Source organism: Corvus hawaiiensis, chromosome 2 (genome assembly GCF_020740725.1).
Source record: "Corvus hawaiiensis isolate bCorHaw1 chromosome 2, bCorHaw1.pri.cur, whole genome shotgun sequence".
Lineage (NCBI taxonomy): Eukaryota > Metazoa > Chordata > Aves > Passeriformes > Corvidae > Corvus > Corvus hawaiiensis.
In genome coordinates, this window is record NC_063214.1 from 105767898 (window position 1) to 105786881 (window position 18984).

Here is an 18984-nt window from a genome sequence, read left to right on the forward strand (position 1 = left end):
CATCTTTTCCTACTCTGTGGAATCTCGATCTCCTTTTCACTAACCCTCAAGTGAGGAAAGAAGGAATTTCAAGAGTCCAGCTCTACATTAAAACATCAACAAAAGGCAATATTTGCACAGCATTGGCATTTTAGTCTCATCTTTACTATAGTTATATTTGAAGAAACTATTTTGTTCACTGCCTGCCTGCAGGTGGGATTGCAAGCAACTAGAATTCAAAACTCCATAGTATCAGTCAATCCACAAAATTAGGGCTATCATTTAAAAAAATAAATTAAAAACTAACAAGCAAAAGAGTATAAACTATTTATTTCTGAGAAAATATCCTACAAAACCATGGCTTAACTACCATTAAACTGTTAACATAAAAATAGGAAAGAATCTGATAAAATATATTCCTGACAATCATTTAAGTCCTGTATTACATTTTGAATGGTTTCAAATATAGAAAAAAATCCAAACCTCACCTATAATGAGCTTATTCAGTTTGCACCTTGTACAACTTTTACAGTTTAAAACTGAATAAGTGTTGATGCATAAAGCTGTAATTCACTAGTGTTGATCACAATTTTTATGAAAATAAATAAGTAAACACAGTGAGATGATACAAGCTGAGCTTACAGAATTCATCCTAATTACACTTGGGCAGAGGAATTCAAGTAAACAGAGTCATACCATGAAATTTTCATAAGAAAAGCAAGCTGGAAGCAATACCCTCACCTGGTTCTCAGAGCAACTTCCTCCTGGTTTTAGCATTACTCCTCTAAATCCATTGCCTGAAGTTACAAAATAAGATGCCTAAAGGCAAAAGTAAAATTAGTATGTACAAAAATGTTTCTTCATCATCTAGAATATAATAAGATGGATCTCCAGCTTTCCACTGTGTCACCAAAGCAGGGATTCTTCACACTTTAATCTCCAGAAGTTAACCACTAGGTTCATTGTCCATTACTTGCCTGTTCAGTGCAGATTCAGCTTAACCAAGACACTGATTTTAGAGGATATACCTTTCCCATCCCAGATACCTGCTTTTATTCAACCTCTGTGAAAACAGATGTCTACTTTTCTTCCTGGGCAGGAGGGAAACATTATAGAAGGCCACCTTAAACCAGCCAGTTAATTTTTACATGGCTCAAATATGTGTGGTGGATTGGGTCAGAAAAGTGACACATTCCCATGTGTCTCTATCACCAGAGGAGTTACAGACCTAACCACATTTGTCATTTTGTCCCATTAGGGTATAATTTAGTGTCCCACAACCCAAACAGAACTGTCCTGTATTTGGTCAGCACAAAGGAATCCAGCCACTACACTGGATACTTACAGCCAGCCATATGTTGTGCAGACAAGGATTTTAATTGTGAATTACATCAAATAGCATACAGGTAGCATTTTATCTCTCCTCTTTAACTTCCCACATGCACAAGGAAGGCTGGCACTGCGCACACTGGCACAGTGGTGAACACCAAAATAAGCTTTCATATATTCAAAGGCTGCCAGTCTCTCCACTTCTGAGATGAGGACTGTATCTCTCACTGCGGGTGTTAGTGATGACATCAGTATTTGCACTCCCAGCCCACTCTTACGGAGTCTCCACAGCAAAGTGGAAAAGGATCTTCAGAAGCACGGACGTGCATGGCTGCCCCTTCAGCTCAGGGGTGACATGGCAGCCCCTCAGTGAGCTGGGCATGCTGCTGCTCCCAGGTGATGCAGATGCACTTTGGTTTAGAACTCAAGAAGAAACAGGGTGATGGGAAGAAGAGCTGGAGTCTCAGCACCCTTGCTCCTACACAGATCAAGCATCTGATGTTCCATGGAGAACACCCAAGTGGTCACAACTGCACTTTGGCTTGGGGCAGCAGGACCCGTTTCTGAAAGGGAAAGAAAAATGCCCAGTGTTAAAGTTTAGCTGGAGGAAATATTTGTTCTTATGAGCTCAGTGGAATAAGAACCACATACGTCATACACTAACTGCTCAGCAACGGAGCAGGGGGCAGAAATTGTCCACTAATTTTCAAATTTGGAATGGACTTTGATTTCATTGTTAGTTTCATGATCACACATTAGAGGTGTTATTATTTCCACTTCCATGGAAAATGCTATGAATGAGGTAGCAACTCCCTAAGAAAAAAATATTATCTCACTCTTAATTTTTTCTTGGGTGGAGAAAGGGTGTAGAAACTTGTTTTTCTGATGCACATTGAAAAATGCTTAGGAAATATCACCTAATTTTAGTGCAGAAATGGGGAGCACTCAATGCCTGCTACTGATATCCTGTTAGCCTGTGTCCTTAAAAAATAACATGCTACAAGGAGAAGATGTGTAGTTCTGAAGTGTAGCTCCTCTATGTCTCAAAGTATCAGGAGTAGTTGATTTTAATGGATAATTAAAAACTTTTGCCCCACTCTTATTGCACTGTAGGGAGCTGACATCAGCAGTGACCTACTTGCTGTCATGGCAGAAACGCTTGTTTCAGATGCTGGCCTAAATGCAGATGATGGTTGGTGCTTATCTATCTGCAGTGTGATACCCTTAGAAAATAAATAACTTCTGCCTTACTTGCCAAGTGGGTTCAGTTGAGTTCCCTCCCCTGACCCGTGGTGGCGTGGGCACAGCCCTCACCCCTCACAGATGACAGGCGCGTGAGCACTGCTTACAGAGAAAGCTCTCTGTAGCTCACCCTGGTGTGCCTAATGTTTACATGAAATGCTGTTAGTGCTGGGCTGGGATATGTGTTTTCTTTGGAAGGGGTTGTCAACCACAAGACCTCTGAAACTATGCCAGAGAATCAAGAGATCTATTTTAAAATGTTATGCTAATTTTCTCTGCTTTCAAGGGGGCTCTCACATCACATTTCCAAGCTTCACCATGCAACCATGCAGGATTGTTTCTTTCCAAATGGATTTGGTGGGGATGATGGCAGTGAGGACTGAGTAAGTTGGTCAGTTCTGTAATTCCTAGACCCGAACTTTACTAGAGACCAAAAATCACCATAAATTATCATTGCAAACATTGGCAACACTAGTGATGAAAAAAGAGTCAACAAACCTTGCTGTTATTAAAGGCACCATTTTGAACATTAAAAGGATCAAATGTGGAGTAGGAAATGTTTCAGCTCGTCTGGGAGGAGAAGTCCAGTTATTTTTTGATGCTGCTTGTATCCAAAGCACCTCCTGATGCACAGGCGGCACAACTGCATCAAGGACAGTGGCCCTGGAGAAAGATCCAGGGAAGAGGTTACACACATGGCTTTATAATGCCAAAACTATAAACCTGAAATAGCAGCTGTGCATCACTGCTCCCTCCACCTCCTGCAACCCACTTCTCACCAGCTTTTCACTCTCAGCAGTGAAAAGTCAAACCTGCATCCCCCAAAGGACACCTGCCCACCTGCAGTCCAGTCCATGCCTAGTCACTCTGTCATTACTCAGCTGGCATCAGCAGCAACAGTCTTTCCCTTCTAAGCTGCACAAATGTTTGCACTGTCTGAGAAGAGATGATTGATGCTACTTTAAAAGCCCTTCCCTCCTCTCAGTCCCCCAGTGAGATCAAAATTTTCAGTTCATTGCTTCCTTGAGGCATGTTTCATAACAGTGATGAACACAAAGCAAAAGAAACACTATACAGTTCTTTATTTAAACCTTCCACGTTAACCAGTCCCATGTTGATAGATGGGAGCCCTGTTGAAGAATCTTTGTCACTTTATAAAAAATCTAAGTATAATAGCATTATACACTGGTTTGGGTCACTTATCCTTTTCAGGAAGAGGAAGATCCTATGTGAAGTTTTACCTGTGGCACCTGTCAGTGTTCAACCCTCCAGAGCATTGATTGCACAGAGGTGATGAGTGTGTAAGGTGGCTGAGGCTGTGGGAGGGCAGGTAAGAGGATGGGCACTGATGAGGTGTTTGGATGGAGGCAGTGGGGAGGACATAAGAAGAGACTCTGCAGAAAGAGACAGGGAGGTGAGTGAGATGGTAGGGAACAGTTTAAGTGCCCCCTCTCCTGCAGAGCAGAGGGAAGGAAGGGAGGCCACAACAAAAATGAGGTGAGGTGGCGGCTTTGATCAGCTTTTGAGACTTCCCTCAGGGGAAGGACACCACATCTCCAGCAGCTCTGCAAGGCTGAAAACTGCTCTGCTATCGCAAGAGCCGTGCAAAGGGCTGTACCCTTCTGCTAGGAGCCAGTTTATGAGTTGTTACCCTGTTCTTGGGTACAAAACAGGGCATATGGGGCTAGTTAAACTATTGCAGTATCACACTGCGCTTGTGCTTGACTCTGATCCCACAGATAAATGCTCTGCCTGCAAATATCTCATTTAAAAAAAGCTTCCATTAAAAGAAAAAACAACCAAACCCAAAACATGAAGGCTTATCAAAACACAAGCAGTGACACTACACTGGAAAATATTTAGCAAATGCAAGAACGCTGTTCAAAAACACAGTACATTTTTGGAGCATTCACTAACTCTCCCACCCACATGTAGGACTGTCCCTGAGATGTAAGCGGGGTATGGCGTGGTCCAGCAGCATGGTGAGCTGCTAGGAAGGGAACCACCACAGGTACTACACCTGCTCTGCACTGGTCCTGGAAGGGCAACTGGGTCAGCACGCTCACCAGCTCTTCTCCAAACACACTTCCTGCAGCCTGCCTGGCCATGGGCTGCAGGGCTCCAGCAGCTGGGGTGTGGGGGGAGAGGAGCCTTGCATGGGAGCAGGGCGGCAGAGCAGCTCTTCCACCACTCTCCTGGACTGCAATTGTTCAGCCAGCCAAAGAAGCCAGACATCAGCGTCCGCAGGCATGACCCCACTCAGAGAAGGGCGCGTTGGAGAACATCAGAAAAACACTATTCCACAGGAAAATACCCTTCAGGCATTTATTGTTTCTGATTTTGATTGCTGAACTTCACTTAGAGGAGTTCCTCACTGCCCATGCTGTCAGCTCAGCCCGAGCAGTGTTTCTCAGGCCAGTTCCACAGGGTGTGTCTGAAATGTTTTTCTATCTCAAATAAACAGGACACATGCAGTGCCATGGGAGTCACAAATCGAATGCAGCAGGGGCTGGAACTCAAAAAGATCACTGCTCTGTGTGCCACAGATTAGGCTGGGAAACTAAATATATGTTGCTCATGCATAACATGCACAGCACAGTTGTTTCCACGCTACTTTCATGCTATTATTTCAAGCATGGCTTGATTCATCACTTTGTTATTCCAATTTTACCTTTCTATGACAACAATCTCATCAACATGTAACTGGCATGGACGACACCATCACCAATTTGTTTAAAACAATGAAAATCCAGATTATTTAGTAATGTGTATAGCTTGCTGACTGAATGAGAAAATCTAAAGAACATGATGAGTAGACACTAGAGATCTTATTCTAACTTCCCTCAATAATAGTAAGCAGCATTTCTCTCCATACTTCATTAAAGATTTCATAATCAATAAAATAAAATAAAATAAAATAAAATTACCTTGAACTATTTAATTTACAAGTACAAAACAGGCACTTCCTAGAGTTTAAGCTTATGGTTTGACACTGCTGTAATATTCAGCACGTAAGGTTGGTCTTTAAAGAAAGTCTAGTGCATAAATGAATATAAATATATAATTCCTTATATTATTCCAGCACAATTTTCCTTAATGTCAAAAAAAAAAAATCATCTAGTGTTTCATTTTAAAGATACTTTTGCATCTATGTAAAAGCTTGGCCCAAGAATAAGAGTAAAGGGCAAAGAATTAAAAAAACAAGTTCTTCAATATACTTTTTTTTAGTATTACATGCATTCAAATTTTTAGGGTTGCAAATCTACATTTATGCATTTGTGCTGAGACAAACCTGACCATTGGCATACTGTATAACCAGAGATCCCAAACCTCACCCTCACCACCTAGCCTCAATTCCCATCAGAGGTGATTTGCTGCCTGCATTTGTCAGCACATTCTGTAGAACCCTCCTGGGCCTACTGCTGTCTGACACAAGGGAACTGACAGATTCTCACTAAATTCAATGTTTTAGGTAATGAAAAAAGCTACCATTAATTTCTAAGGAATCTTTCACTTGTTTATTCACCCTAAACTCTATTTTGCATCATATGGCAAGCTCCATACGATTGCTTCCTAATGCAGTAGATTCAAAATCTGGAGGTTCAAGGTGGGTTATTTTTATTACCATTAGAAAGTTAGTGCACCACTGTATTCTGGCACTTGAACAATGTCCCTATGTCAGCGAGTGGAGGCAAGCTGAGCTATTCCCAGTTTTCTAGTGCTAGCGACCTGAAATAGCATAGCCTTGTGCAATAGTCTGTGTGGGGTTTCCCTAACACAAGCCCTAAGGGGCACCTTCTCTCTGCAGGAACAGCTGGCCAGCTGGGCTGCCAGGTAGGACCAGCTCCACTGGCCTCTTGTTTTCAGCATTCTTCACCCAAATGTCCGCTCCAAAGTCAATCAGCAGCTTCACCAGCTCCACACTGCAATTCCTGGCAGCCATGTGCAGAGGGGAGTCCAGGCCCTTGCCGCTGTTCACATTTGCTCCTGAACAATAAGAGAAGACAAAGAATAATGACAAAGAACAATCACTATACAGTAGCTTATTTTCATTCACTGCACTAGCTGCTATTTCTCTGAATAACACACAAATGCTGTAGTCTGCACCCAGAGGTGGGCTCCTTTACACGGGGGCTTGGTGCTACAATTTGCACAAGTACAGCTCTCACTGGTTGAGAAGCAGTGGGGTTGTGACTAAGAAAATGATCCCAGAGGAGCAGTGCATGAGGAAGTCCTTCACCCACAGCCCAGTCCATGGATATTTTGAAGCAGGACAAAGATATAGTTCCACCTATAGCCCACCTTTGCCTCCCATCCCATAAAATACATGCAGGATTTCAACATGCTCTGTACTGGAGGCTTAAGCTGGTGGGATTTCCAAATGACAAAGTATCTGTTAGAGAAAAAATGCAAGGATGGAAAATTCTAGAGGCCCTTGGTAGAAGAGGGCATAAACACCCCTGATCAGAGTTCGCCCATTCATTACTCTGTAATAATGGCTCCTAAAGGAACCTAAAAAAGGTGAGCTTCAGAACTAATTCAAAACTATTTATAATGTTTTTATAGTACACATTCCCATATATAGGAGGCAGCAAAAAAATATTAGGAGAAAAAAGAAAATAGTTGCCAAACATTTAATGTTTAGATTAATTTGTATTTGACTTCTCAAAAAAGGTCATCGTACTAAACAGTGACCTACCTAAAAGGTGATATATATGGGTTTTGCTTGTTTTTTCTAAAGTAGCTTTGTTGATCCATCATTTTTGTACCAGTTATGTGGCTACTTTAGGCTACATGGCCCATTTGGCTAGAAGAACTGTACTGTTGTAGATAAGAAGAAACAGTTTTGTGTAATTATCCAAGTGTTTAGACTTACAGCTAGGTTTGTGTGATGCAAAGCATATAGTACTGAACCTTCTTCTGTGTTGGAAGTGTCTTGAACTTTTTATGAACTCATTGGAATGTAAAACGTGTTTGCAGAAATACTATGTATAAGTGGCTGAGCCAATTGTTTTGGGTAAAGAGGGAGTAAAATAAAAAAATTCAATTTCTTCCTGTCCACTTCAAATAACTGCAGCATCATATGCATGTACACTGGAAAGAATAGTCTGTTCCAGGCACAATCAGCCATGTGAAATCCAGGATCACGCATCATTTTGTTGGGAGCTATAAAGCTGAATTCCTGGGTCAGGAAGACCATGATCACCCTGCTACCACATTTAACCCAGGGCTGCTATTATGAGTGAAACATCTCCAGGTTCCAAAGCAGGAGCTCCTCTAAATCTTTGATGCAAAGATAATCCAAAGATAGATGTTGCAGGAAATGAAAGTACCCCGTTCTTTATTTTTGTTTTTACCTGACTCAAGCAGCTTCTTGGCACAGTTCAGTTGCTGGTTCTCACACGCTACATAAAGAGGAGTACCCAGGTGCTTGATGTTGTGATCTATATTTACCCCATGGGATACGAGGCGTTCAACACATTGCACATGACCTTAAAAGGGATAAAGGAAGAGTCAACTCACAGAAATCAGGCTTTTTTTTCCAGCAAATTCTCTGTTGCAGCAGTGTAGTCTGGCAAAGATTCAATGTTTTGTCAAGTGATGGTAGTGTAATAACTTTCATCCACTCCAGTGGATCCAGCCAGCAAAGCCGCGTTCAGCAAAACAGGCTAAAGCCTCACGGGCTAAAGCCCTCACATTTTATCTGACTCATTTCAGATGTCTATTGAAGGTGAGATGAATCACTCAGTGTTTCTCTCCACTCCTTTTGAAGATCAGCCAGATTTCTCCCTCAAATGTCCACATTGTAGGCAGCTGACTTGGACAATGCATCCCCTTCCAGGTGTCACCGTGTGAACTCAGAGGATCTGATAGCTGAGCTGACCTGCCCTTGATGAGCAATAGAGGTGGGAAGAACTGCGCCCCTCATGATGAGACCAATTAGCAAGGCATCTTACACTACCCAAGACAAGAAAATTATCTTCTTTATCTCTCTCTTCCACTTCAACATGCTGCTAGCAACATGGAAAGGAGGAGGGCTGATGCCTGTGGGGTTACCTCTCTTAGCAGCTTCATGGATGGGGGATGCCAGGTCACAGGGTGGTTGTAGGCTGGCTCCATGCTCCAGCAGTAAATTCAAGCAAGCCACACTGCCACTGACACAAGTGTTGAACAATGGTGTGTGCCAGTCAACAGTCACTCCATTCACCTGGTGGAAAATAATCAGGCAATTGTTTTAGTCTTCTCATTATTTCAGAATTAATGACAATTAACCAGTTTCTCAGCAGAAAATAGGGTTCTCAATAATTTTTAATTTAATTCCATGCCAGAACTCCCCACTGCTTCTGAAGACTACAAATTTTCATTAAAATGATCGTTAAAAAAGCATTTTTTGTAAATTGCCTGCAAGTCTCTCTTACTGAAAAAAAAAAAATAAATAAAATTGATCAGTGCCACTCCAGGGTCTCTCAGGAGTTACCAAGCTAAATGTATGCCCATTTTTCAGTTATCTTAGCTGAAACACACCTGCCCCTAGCCTGCTCGTGAAACAGTCCATTTTTGGCTGAAAGTGTGCAGCCCTTCCTTATTTTAATTTTTTTTTTTTTTAATTTTAAACTGAAAGGTAATGTATGGTAAGGTAACATATGTATGAATTAATTTTCTTATTTGTTATAATTTTGATGTTAGCTTGAAAAGCAGTGGCCATGAGATACCATTTCACCATCTTACTTGCAGCTTGTTTCCATTTTCTTCCCATTTTATTGTCAGTTGATCCTAACATTCCTATGCCTCTACTTAAGACTCTGCATATTAATACTGATAAGATTCATGCATGCATAAAATAAAACACACCCTTAACTGCTGCAGGATTATAAATCCTTTGCAAGATGAACTTCCCCATGTTCTTGTAAAACCTCATCCTCATCTAAAGAACAGTAATAACTGCTGCTCCTATCTGTGCTTTTTGGATTGCTTTATTAGGAAGTGCATTTCATAAGTACCTTAAGCAGAGCTAAGTACAGAGTGTAAACCACAGAGACATTCTGCCATGACATCACTTAGCATTAAAGTGTGGTAATACACCATACTAACACTAGAGACAGTGGTCTGTCCATCACATACTCACCTGAGCACCATGTTTTAACAGGACACTGGCACAGGCAGCATGACCCCCTAGGCAGGCTTCATGGAGAGGAGACACCTGGTCTGCTGTAACAAGATTGACATCACTCCCCTGATAAGATAATGGAAAATATCATTACAACCAACTACTAAAACCACCATACAAAAACCAACAATAAAAAAAATCCCTTCTGTCTTTAAAGCTTTATGTAATCAGACCTTCCTCAACTGCCTAGAGCTATTCAGCTCAAAAAGTAAGCAGATGAAGGGGATGAAGGGGCTGTGATGTTTTGGCCGGAGTGGATACTGGCACAGCATACCCGAGGTCATGCCTTCTACACACTGATAACCAGCACAGAAAACTTAGTGGATTGTCCAGTGGGACAATACATCCTGTTAGGACCTCAGCATGATTTTACTACACGGTGGATAGCAAAGTCTGTAATAAAAGAAAATGATGAAAAGTTGCTACTGGAGTTCTTGTCAGGGTAGTGACTGCTGCCTTTTTCTATCACCGCTTAAGTCTTCTGACTTCCCGCCCACTGAGTCTGTGGTTGTTTGACTGGGCTGAATCCTGAAATGCTCTTGAAGTGTTTTCTGCTCTTTGCCTCAAGGCACCCACTGATGGAAAGAAATGCGTTGGAAACATTGGTTTGATTCTACAAGATCTTTTGTTTCTAGCAATCTTGGTGCTCCAGAAGACTAAGCTGGAAGAGTCTCCAATGCCCCTTCCCTTTCCACCAGCTTCACAACTAACCCAAAGATTTTGAAGAAACAGAGCAGTGAGGTTCAGAAATCACTTCTACCTATCCCTGACCTTCTGGAGTGGGACCACAGCCTTTGGATACGCTCAGGCACTTCAGAAACAAATGTCTGGGTGACTGAATTGAAGCCTCAGCCAGACCCATGCCTGGGTCCAGAGCTGGCCCTCAGCTTGGTCACCAAAAACTGCTCACAGGCACGCACAGGAGCTGCAGAGGAGCTGCCCGCAGCCATGCAGAGATCCCAGTGATCAGGGTCCCATTGCCTGTACCAGAGTTGAAGTATCACCCAGGATAGTTCAGTACATCATCAAATTAGTGTACAAAGCTTGTGCTGGGCAAGGAACTGATTGTAGAAACAAAAAGCCTGTTGCATGCAGATTTCACTGTGGCCTGGTTAACACGATTTTCTCATCCTGGAAGTTTCACAGTAAAGCAAGGGCCACATTCATCCACTGAACAAACCCTGAAGAGACCACATGAACCCAGCGGAGAGGTACCTGTTCAATGAGTTTCTTCAGAGAAAGCAGACGCCCATGGATAGAGGCTTCATGTAAAGGAGACCAGTCTGAAACAAAGTCTGTATGAAAACAAAGACAGGAAAAAGGCTAAAAACTCTATTTCACTAGCATACTTTACTTCAGCTGTGTGACCTCTCTTCTACTTTATTTGAGCTGCCAAGATTTCTTTGGAGCAGATGCTGTGCGGGAGACAGACAAGAAGATGGTTTCTCTGTGGGTGTGTTTTTAACTCATCCCATGTTTGCACTGTGCAGCTGCACTCCCCTTCAGAAGACAGGAAAGGGATTTGCAGAACATCACCTGGCTCTGGCTGAGCTTGTCCCTCTCCTTGAATTATTTCCAGTGCCTTTGTTTTCACAAAGCTTATTACATTTTAGCAATTATCTCAAAAGGAATATGTTTTGAAGAGCGTTTGGCTAATCAGTCATTTACCCCTGCTCAGAGCTGGACTAGAGTCAACAACACTTGGCAAGAGAAGGGACCAAAGTACAAGGAGACAAATTGTGCTACCTGTTGATTTTGTCTTTCAGTTTTCAGTGTCTGGCATGAGTGGTGCGTTTTAAGTAATAGGTGTGTTCTCTGCATTGCTGAAACCACAAAGTGAGGTACAGCACATATATACCGTGCAATATTAATAGAGGGAGATCTCCAGTATTACAGATTTTATGGTTCAGAGCCAGCTGACAGCAATAATCCCTCTGGGAGATATTTACATCCCAGCATTCAAAACATAGTGTCTGCTCTATGTCAATGTCCCAGGTTCCCCCTGGGACGGAAGGGAAGCCTTTACAGGGGGCACTTCACACAGCTTCTTGTGGAAAGACATTTTGCTGCTCTCTGGAGATGTCCCACTCTCCTTCCACTAACTACTGAGAAAACTCCAGTGACCAAGTTGCTGGCTGAGTTGCTGAGGTTCTCAGGGACTATAACAGAGCACGTGCCTGGAATGGAATCCTTAACAGCGAGAAGTCTGCCTTCAGCAAAAACCTTAATAAGCCACTATAATTCTTTAAAATAATGTTTACATATAAGCTGATGATCCTAGAGGTTTTAAATATGAAGAATGTGTATTTAAACTAGATATAAAAATGAGATGGTGAAATAAAGGAACAGGTTGCCTAGAGAGGTGGTAGATGTCCCATTCCTGGAAAGATTCAAGGTCAAGTTGGATGGGGCTCTGAGCAAGCTAGTCTAGCGGAAGGTCTTCCTATTCATTGCAGGGGTGTTGGACTAGACAGCCTTTAGAGGTCCCTTCCAATCCAAACTAGGCTATGAGTCTATGAATTAGCTTTTAAAGAAATTTGTATTCTTTGTTATTAGCATTATTTGAGCTCTGCATGCCTCCTTCTATGTTCCATGGCTGCATCCCACAACAGTTACACAGTTAATCATTAAGTTCACAAACATCCTTTGGCTTTAGCAAATGGACAGCCAGTTCTGGAAGCTGTGATTCTGGTTCATAAGGACAGTCAAACTAGGGCTACAATTATTAAAGCACAGTACTATTAACTGATTAAAATAGCTTTGCTCTAAGTGATGTGTGTCAAATTGATGCTTTTCTGACTGTGCTGTTGTTCTTGCTGATCCTGCCTGTTACTGGTGGTTGTGTTTCCAGGGTATGTAAAAAGCTTTTCCTCATTTAGAAACTAATGCCACTGCCTAAATTGCATGAGTTATAAGGGAAGTATATTTATAGAAATTCTAAAAATCTAGATTGAAGAACAAGTTTTTTGAGCTGCAACTTGAACTTTTTTTGACTACACAAATATAGGCAGGCATTTGTGCAATCTACCAACTTGTGATATCATCATGTCAGAATTCTGGTTACTAAGAGGGACATATCCATGTGTGGATTTGATCCATTCAGTCCTTGCTTGAGAAAAGACAGGTTTCTACTGAAACTCTAAAAAGAGACAGACCAGCCCTCTGTGGACTGGCCATTAGCTTGCTATTTTTCAAGTCTTAACAATGAATTAAAAGATTGGCCATATAAGCATCAAAGATAAATGTCAGTGAAAAATAAAAGAGGTATGTGCTAACATGTAATCTAGCTGGGAGTTCTGTAACAGAGAGAAACTGAGTGTTTCATCCTAGGTGGAAGTGGAGTCCTGTGGAGTCCATCACACCAGTCTTGGATGACTTGGGAAGAGGGGTATTAAAAGCCTGACTGATGACTAACTACAATGGCATAATTCCAGATCTGCTGCCATGAACTGCACAGCCCCAGGCTGATGTCTCTCCTGCCCTACCGCCATCTGCAGCAAACACCTCTGCCCTGAAGCAGTGCCAGGGAGGCAAGCCCCCTGGAAGGGAAGGCAGATTTCCCCAGTTTCTTGACCCAGGGCATCACCTGCTGTCAAATGACAATATTTCTATTTTCTGCCCGCTGCAGGCTGGAACTCATGTTTCTTTCTTGGAAGAAGAGGGAGGTGCAGTGGATTTCCATGTCTCACTGCCCTCTTTTACACTTCACAGGAGGCACACCGTCAGAATATAAAAGATCTGTATTTATATTTTATTAGGGCCTAAGCAAATGCCAGTTGCAGCTGACCATGGGCTTTCAAAATCCTGAACTAGTGACTTTCACGAACGTGCTCAAAATACTGCCCACCAGAGCTGCGTGTGAAGTAGCACGGCTGGTGTATGTGGGGGACACAGCTGTGTTCATTGTATGTACCACCGCTGCAACAAGGATTCCTGATTGTCAAAAATATCTACAACTGCTCTTTCACAGAGAAACAAGATCATTTGTCCAAATTTGAAATTTACCCACACCTTAGTCCACAAGGAGGCTGAGTCAGACCCCAGCTGTTCAGCATCTAGACATCCAAATCCCACTGGCTTTCAGTGGCATTGGGTCACCTAGCTCCCCTTCCACTGCAGAAAACTCCAGCCAGCCCAGGGGTTACATTAAACCTCTGGTTATACTTGATTGCTTTGCCATCACTTGGGCACATGACTGGCAGGGTGGTGTATGCAGAGGGAGCCTTATAGTAATAAGCATGCACGCAAATTCTGGCTGCTCCCTGTGCACAACAGAGCTTTCACAGGACCTTTCTAGAGCACTGGTTTTTGTGGTGATGGCTGAAGCAACTTTTTCCAACCTCTGACCACGTGAGGGCATTGCACCCTCCATGCCTGTCCCTAGGCTGGTTTCCTTCCATGCCTCTCACGCACAGTGCAGCTTGAAAGGGGCTCTGAAGTCCCTGCAGTGAAGGTATGCTCTTGCATTCATATTTGCAGACACAAATGCCTAAGGCTCTATACAGAACAGTATTATAAATGGTGTTTTTCATAGGCAAAGGCCTCCCTTAAAGTTTGTGATATACATAGCCTGAGCCAAATACATTCCTGCTGGAAATTACCAGCAGAGTTTATTGACTCCACTAAGGAACAGGCAGACACAAAAGGAATGGACTGAACTCTGATTTTAAAAGGACCAAATGATCTGTGTCCAGTAGTGTGCCATGTGGGATTCTCTCCTTCCACCCTCCATTTTGCTGGACCTCATCTCCAGTGTGCACTGGTTCTATTCCTACTGTTAGTAATATCTCTGTGCCTTCCCTCTCACCCCAGCCTCAGGCTGTACATATGTGACACACATGAGGACAGGCAGGCTACACTGCATATAGACTGATCAGCCTTGCATGGTGGTTTTGTGGTCTTAATTTTCTATTTGGTATTGATGGAAACATTCTGAACAGCCCAGAAAAGGAGTGAGGACAGCGTAAAGTCGCATTTTCTGAATTTACCTCGTTCCCTCTGCACTCACCATTAGATGAAGGAGTAACTTCATAGAAACAGAGCTACATGGAGCACATCCAGCTAAGGATGTGAAGTTAAATTACTTTTTTTTTTTTCTATGTCATATTTTCAGTGGCTCTGGGCCAGACAGAGAGCAACGACCAGAGTGAGGCCATTTGTCTGAGTAGCTTTTCACTGTTATGTGCCCACAACAGCATTGGTCACAACAATGCCATTGCAGAAGAATCCAGTAGGTTTGGTGGCTCAGCCCAAACAACACTACTTAGGTCTGCTCATCCTCAAGACAAGGGGAAATGATAAAAGATAAAGGAAAAAAGGAAAAAAGAAAAAGAAGAAGAAAGAGAAGACAAAAAATAAAAGCAACAATTAAAATAATCAACAGAAAGGAGAAAAAGCAGAAGGAAAATAAGGAGGAAGGGAATGAAAAGAAAGCAAAAGCAAAAGAGAAAAAGCAAAAAAGAAAAAGCAAAAAAGAAAAAGCAAAAAAGAAAAAGCAAAAAAGAAAAAGCAAAAAAGAAAAAGCAAAAAAGAAAAAGCAAAAAAGAAAAAAAGAAAAAAGAAAAAGCAAAAAAGAAAAAGCAAAAAAGAAAAAGCAAAAAAGAAAAAGCAAAAAAGAAAAAGCAAAAAGAAAAAGAAAAAAAGAAAAAGAAAAAAAGAAAAAGAAAAAAAGAAAAAAAGAAAAAGAAAAAAAGAAAAAGAAAAAAGAAAAAGAAAAAAAGAAAAAGAAAAAAAGAAAAAGCAAAAAAGAAAAAGCAAAAAAGAAAAAGCAAAAAAGAAAAAGCAAAAAGAAAAAGAAAAAAAGAAAAAGAAAAAAAGAAAAAGAAAAAAAGAAAAAAAGAAAAAGAAAAAAAGAAAAAGAAAAAAGAAAAAGAAAAAAAGAAAAAGAAAAAAAGAAAAAGAAAAAAAGAAAAAGAAAAAAAGAAAAAGAAAAAAAGAAAAAGAAAAAAGAAAAAGAAAAAAAGAAAAAGAAAAAAAGAAAAAGAAAAAAAGAGGAGGTAAGCCAGTGCTGAGATTCCTGCTGGCACTAATTTAAGTCAAACATGCCACATTGCAACTGATTTTGCAGTGTGCTGCAGTCCAAGTGCTGCATTTGTTTCTGCTTGCACATACTGCAGTACAAAATCAAACAATCTTCTATGATACACAAGAAAAACAACCAAAATTTCAGTATCAAACAGAAATAGGTTTTTAAAATCCCCTCAGAAGTACAAAGGCATGGGGGCATTTTGTGGGACTGACTGCGGACCTGTCCTGGAAGCAGGACACAGGGAGCAGCAGCCACCGAGCCTGCCCTTAGCCTTCGGTGCCTCCGGCAGAGCTGAGCCTTGCGGCGGGGCAGGAGTGTCACTTACCCCTCATCAGCGGGCTCGATGGAGACGCTGCAGATGCCTGGCCTCCAGCTCCTTGCGATTTGCTGGCATTTTGATTTGTTCTCTCATCATCCATCTCAGCCCTGGCTGCCCAACTGCTGTTTTTTCACTCTGTGGTTGGTTTCCAGAGTTCAAATTCCATCGTCCCCGGTGAGCCCCCAGCGGCCGGACTGATCTCTGGAGCAGACTCTGCACGCATGAGTCGAGCAGCCCTTGCAGCAGCCCGGGACGTGGTGCCGGCGGCTCTCTGAGCAGAAACTCGAGTACCTGGGTTGGGATTTAACAAAACAGCTCCCGGGCTGCCCTGGTCGGCAGCCAGCGATCCAGCGAAGCGAGAGATGTGCCTGATGTCACATCCTCTCCATCACGACGCCCAATCGGGGCGCCCGCCGTTCGTTTTTATCAGGAAGGAAATTCTTCGTTTGCCAAAAAAACAAGACAGAAAGAGCCAGTTCAACTAGTTGAGCAAACTCTGCCTGCAGGGGATGCTCAGAGAGAACCCGCAGAGCCGCTAGCACAGCCCTGCTCCGCTCCCCAGCCAGGGCTTTGCAGGCAGCTTGGCTGCGCCCAGTGCGAAGGCACCGCGCTGATGTGCCGAGCCCGGCGGGGACAGAACGGCAGAGCTGATAGAGCTGATGTGCTGCTGAACGGCAGAGCTGATGTGCTGCTGCTCGGCTCTGAGCGCTGCCTGTCCCGCACAGGCTGCCCCGCATCCCTGCGGAGCTGCGCTTCCCTCCGGGGCCCGTGCTCTCTGCCTGGAGTGGAAACTGCAGCCCGCGCAGACTCGTGTCCCTTTACCCTGTTCAGCTGATTTCACTGAGTCACAATCACACCAGAAGTTTTGTACCAGAACAGTGTTCTTTTATTTTTGAACAATTTCTCCAGTAAAAAGGGAACATGTTTTAACATTGACCTGGATCTCGAGTTAAACAACACAGAACTTCAAATACAGATTAGAAACTTACACAGCTTACACTACAGAGACACACCAGAGCTTTTAAGCAATACAGTACTATTTTCCATTTAAGTAGCAAATACATCTCTAACTTCTACCTGAGAAGGCCTAGCTACAGAAATTACTTTACCATTATCCAAGTGCAGCCATCCTTGGTGGACAAAAGTGCACAGTAAAGTGGAATCTACAACACTTAATATTACTTTTTTTCTGTTGACAGCATATTTTATGGAAGAAATCATTTTTTTTTCATCCTTCAAAAATGTAATTTTTTTTGTAAGTAATTCAATGGAATTTTCTACTATCTTGGTTCTTTTTTTCCTTCCACTCGATAATCAGGTTTTTAAATTGTTCAGATAAATTTTATAACAATTTTATTAGTAGTAGTAGTAGAAATATTGCTACAAAAGTGAAAATGCTCTGCTGATAAATCTGTCTTGGCATGAAATTTAAACATTGATTTCTGAGGATGCAAACCACAGAATTACAGAAAATGTTTGGAAAATTGGACACAAAATACAGGATTTGTTCAATTTACCTTCAGAATCAGGGACAGAAATTCTAGATTTTCTTTAGTGCTAATGAAGAAATATAGGCATTTTCAAACCATGATTTGTCTCAGCTATTTTAGATGTCTGCTCTGGGAGAACACATATTGGAACTAGAGTCAGTCTTCTCTGACTGTAAAAGGGATCCCTAAATCATGAGCACAGAATTAGGTGTGTACATGCAAACAGCTGAAACCTACTTTAAAATAGGGCTGAATTCACAGCCAAGTGTCCCAGCTCTGCCACCCCTGAGCTCTGTCATGTGCCTTGTCCTGCACAGCCTCTGGGTGCTGCAGCTCAGGGTGAAACATCTTCAGTCCAGACAAAGGCCAGCATTGCCCAATGCCTGAACCATAGAACTTCAACTCTGGAGTACCTATACCTCAGAGGGCAGGGTTTTGACAGACAGTTCAGACAGATTTATCTGCATTGATCCAAGCTGTTGCTCCCTGCCTGGCTGCCGACTCTCAGCAGAGGTTACCAATACAAGGGATGGCAGCACTGGCCACAAACTGGTGCCACAGCTGTCTCAGCACATGGTCCATTGCGTCAGCTCAAAAACCTGTAAAAGCAGTTTTCTTCTCCAGCCTGTAAACTTGAGGCTTGAGACACTAGAACACGCCACATCCTCATCTAAGAGGATAATTTCCAGCCAGTGAGCAAAGCAAACATCTGGGGCAGCCATGTTTTAAATCACAGCAGTTAAATCTATCAGAGCTTGCCCACAGGAGTTCTAAACCACTGGCATTGTTTCCAGAGGTACCTGGGTTCTTTGGAAAGCTGCTGTGAAATCCTTGAGCTGACACGAAGTGGAGAAGTTCTCCCTTGGAGAAATTAATAATACTGTCCAGTTCTTGCTTCTCTATTTTCCTTTCCTCAAATCAAGTCTCTCCTCCGGTGACTTTCCTTCTTTTATAGCTTTTCTGACATGAAATGTTTTCGTTTTCCTTCCTCTCATCCTCACAGAAACTTGCCTTTGCAAACATCTCGTCAGCCTGGCTGGGGACCAGACAGACCTCTGCAAGGAACTGTTCCCTTCTGCAGGATGGCAAATTTACTTAGCAAAAGGGACTCTAAATCAAAACAAACAAGCCAGCCCTGAAGAAAGCATCAAACACATCTTGGTTGCATCTTGGTTACATCAGTAGCACCTGGATCTGTGCTTTAATTCATTGCAGATGTGCAGAAGCACTAAGATTTCCAAGGAGCAGGAAAGACTTTGCATGAGAGCTTGCAAACAAGGTTATTGTATTTTCATTGTGGCAAAGAGGGGGTTAGGGGCATTCTCCCCACAGAGAGAAAAGCAACAACAATCCATTTTTCACCTCTGGTGCCAGTTGTCTCTCAGTGAACATCTGTGTAATCATATTCATATGTTACAAAATATATCTT

The 18984-nt window shown here is 42.4% G+C and overlaps 1 protein-coding gene across 1 annotated transcript; it reads right to left on the bottom strand.

Annotated features, from left to right (window-relative positions):
• Nucleotides 1-290: 290 nt before the first annotated feature.
• Nucleotides 291-16569, bottom strand: ASB9 (ankyrin repeat and SOCS box containing 9). The gene is made up of 8 exons (XM_048286751.1): nucleotides 16072-16569; nucleotides 10934-11013; nucleotides 9677-9784; nucleotides 8608-8758; nucleotides 7908-8042; nucleotides 6346-6537; nucleotides 3049-3213; nucleotides 291-1871 (listed from the first exon to the last, which is right to left on the bottom strand). The coding sequence occupies exons 1-7, from the start codon at nucleotides 16163-16165 to the stop codon at nucleotides 3089-3091; spliced, it is 885 nt and encodes a 294-aa protein (XP_048142708.1). The 5' UTR covers nucleotides 16166-16569; the 3' UTR covers nucleotides 291-1871; nucleotides 3049-3088.
• Nucleotides 16570-18984: the final 2415 nt, after the last annotated feature.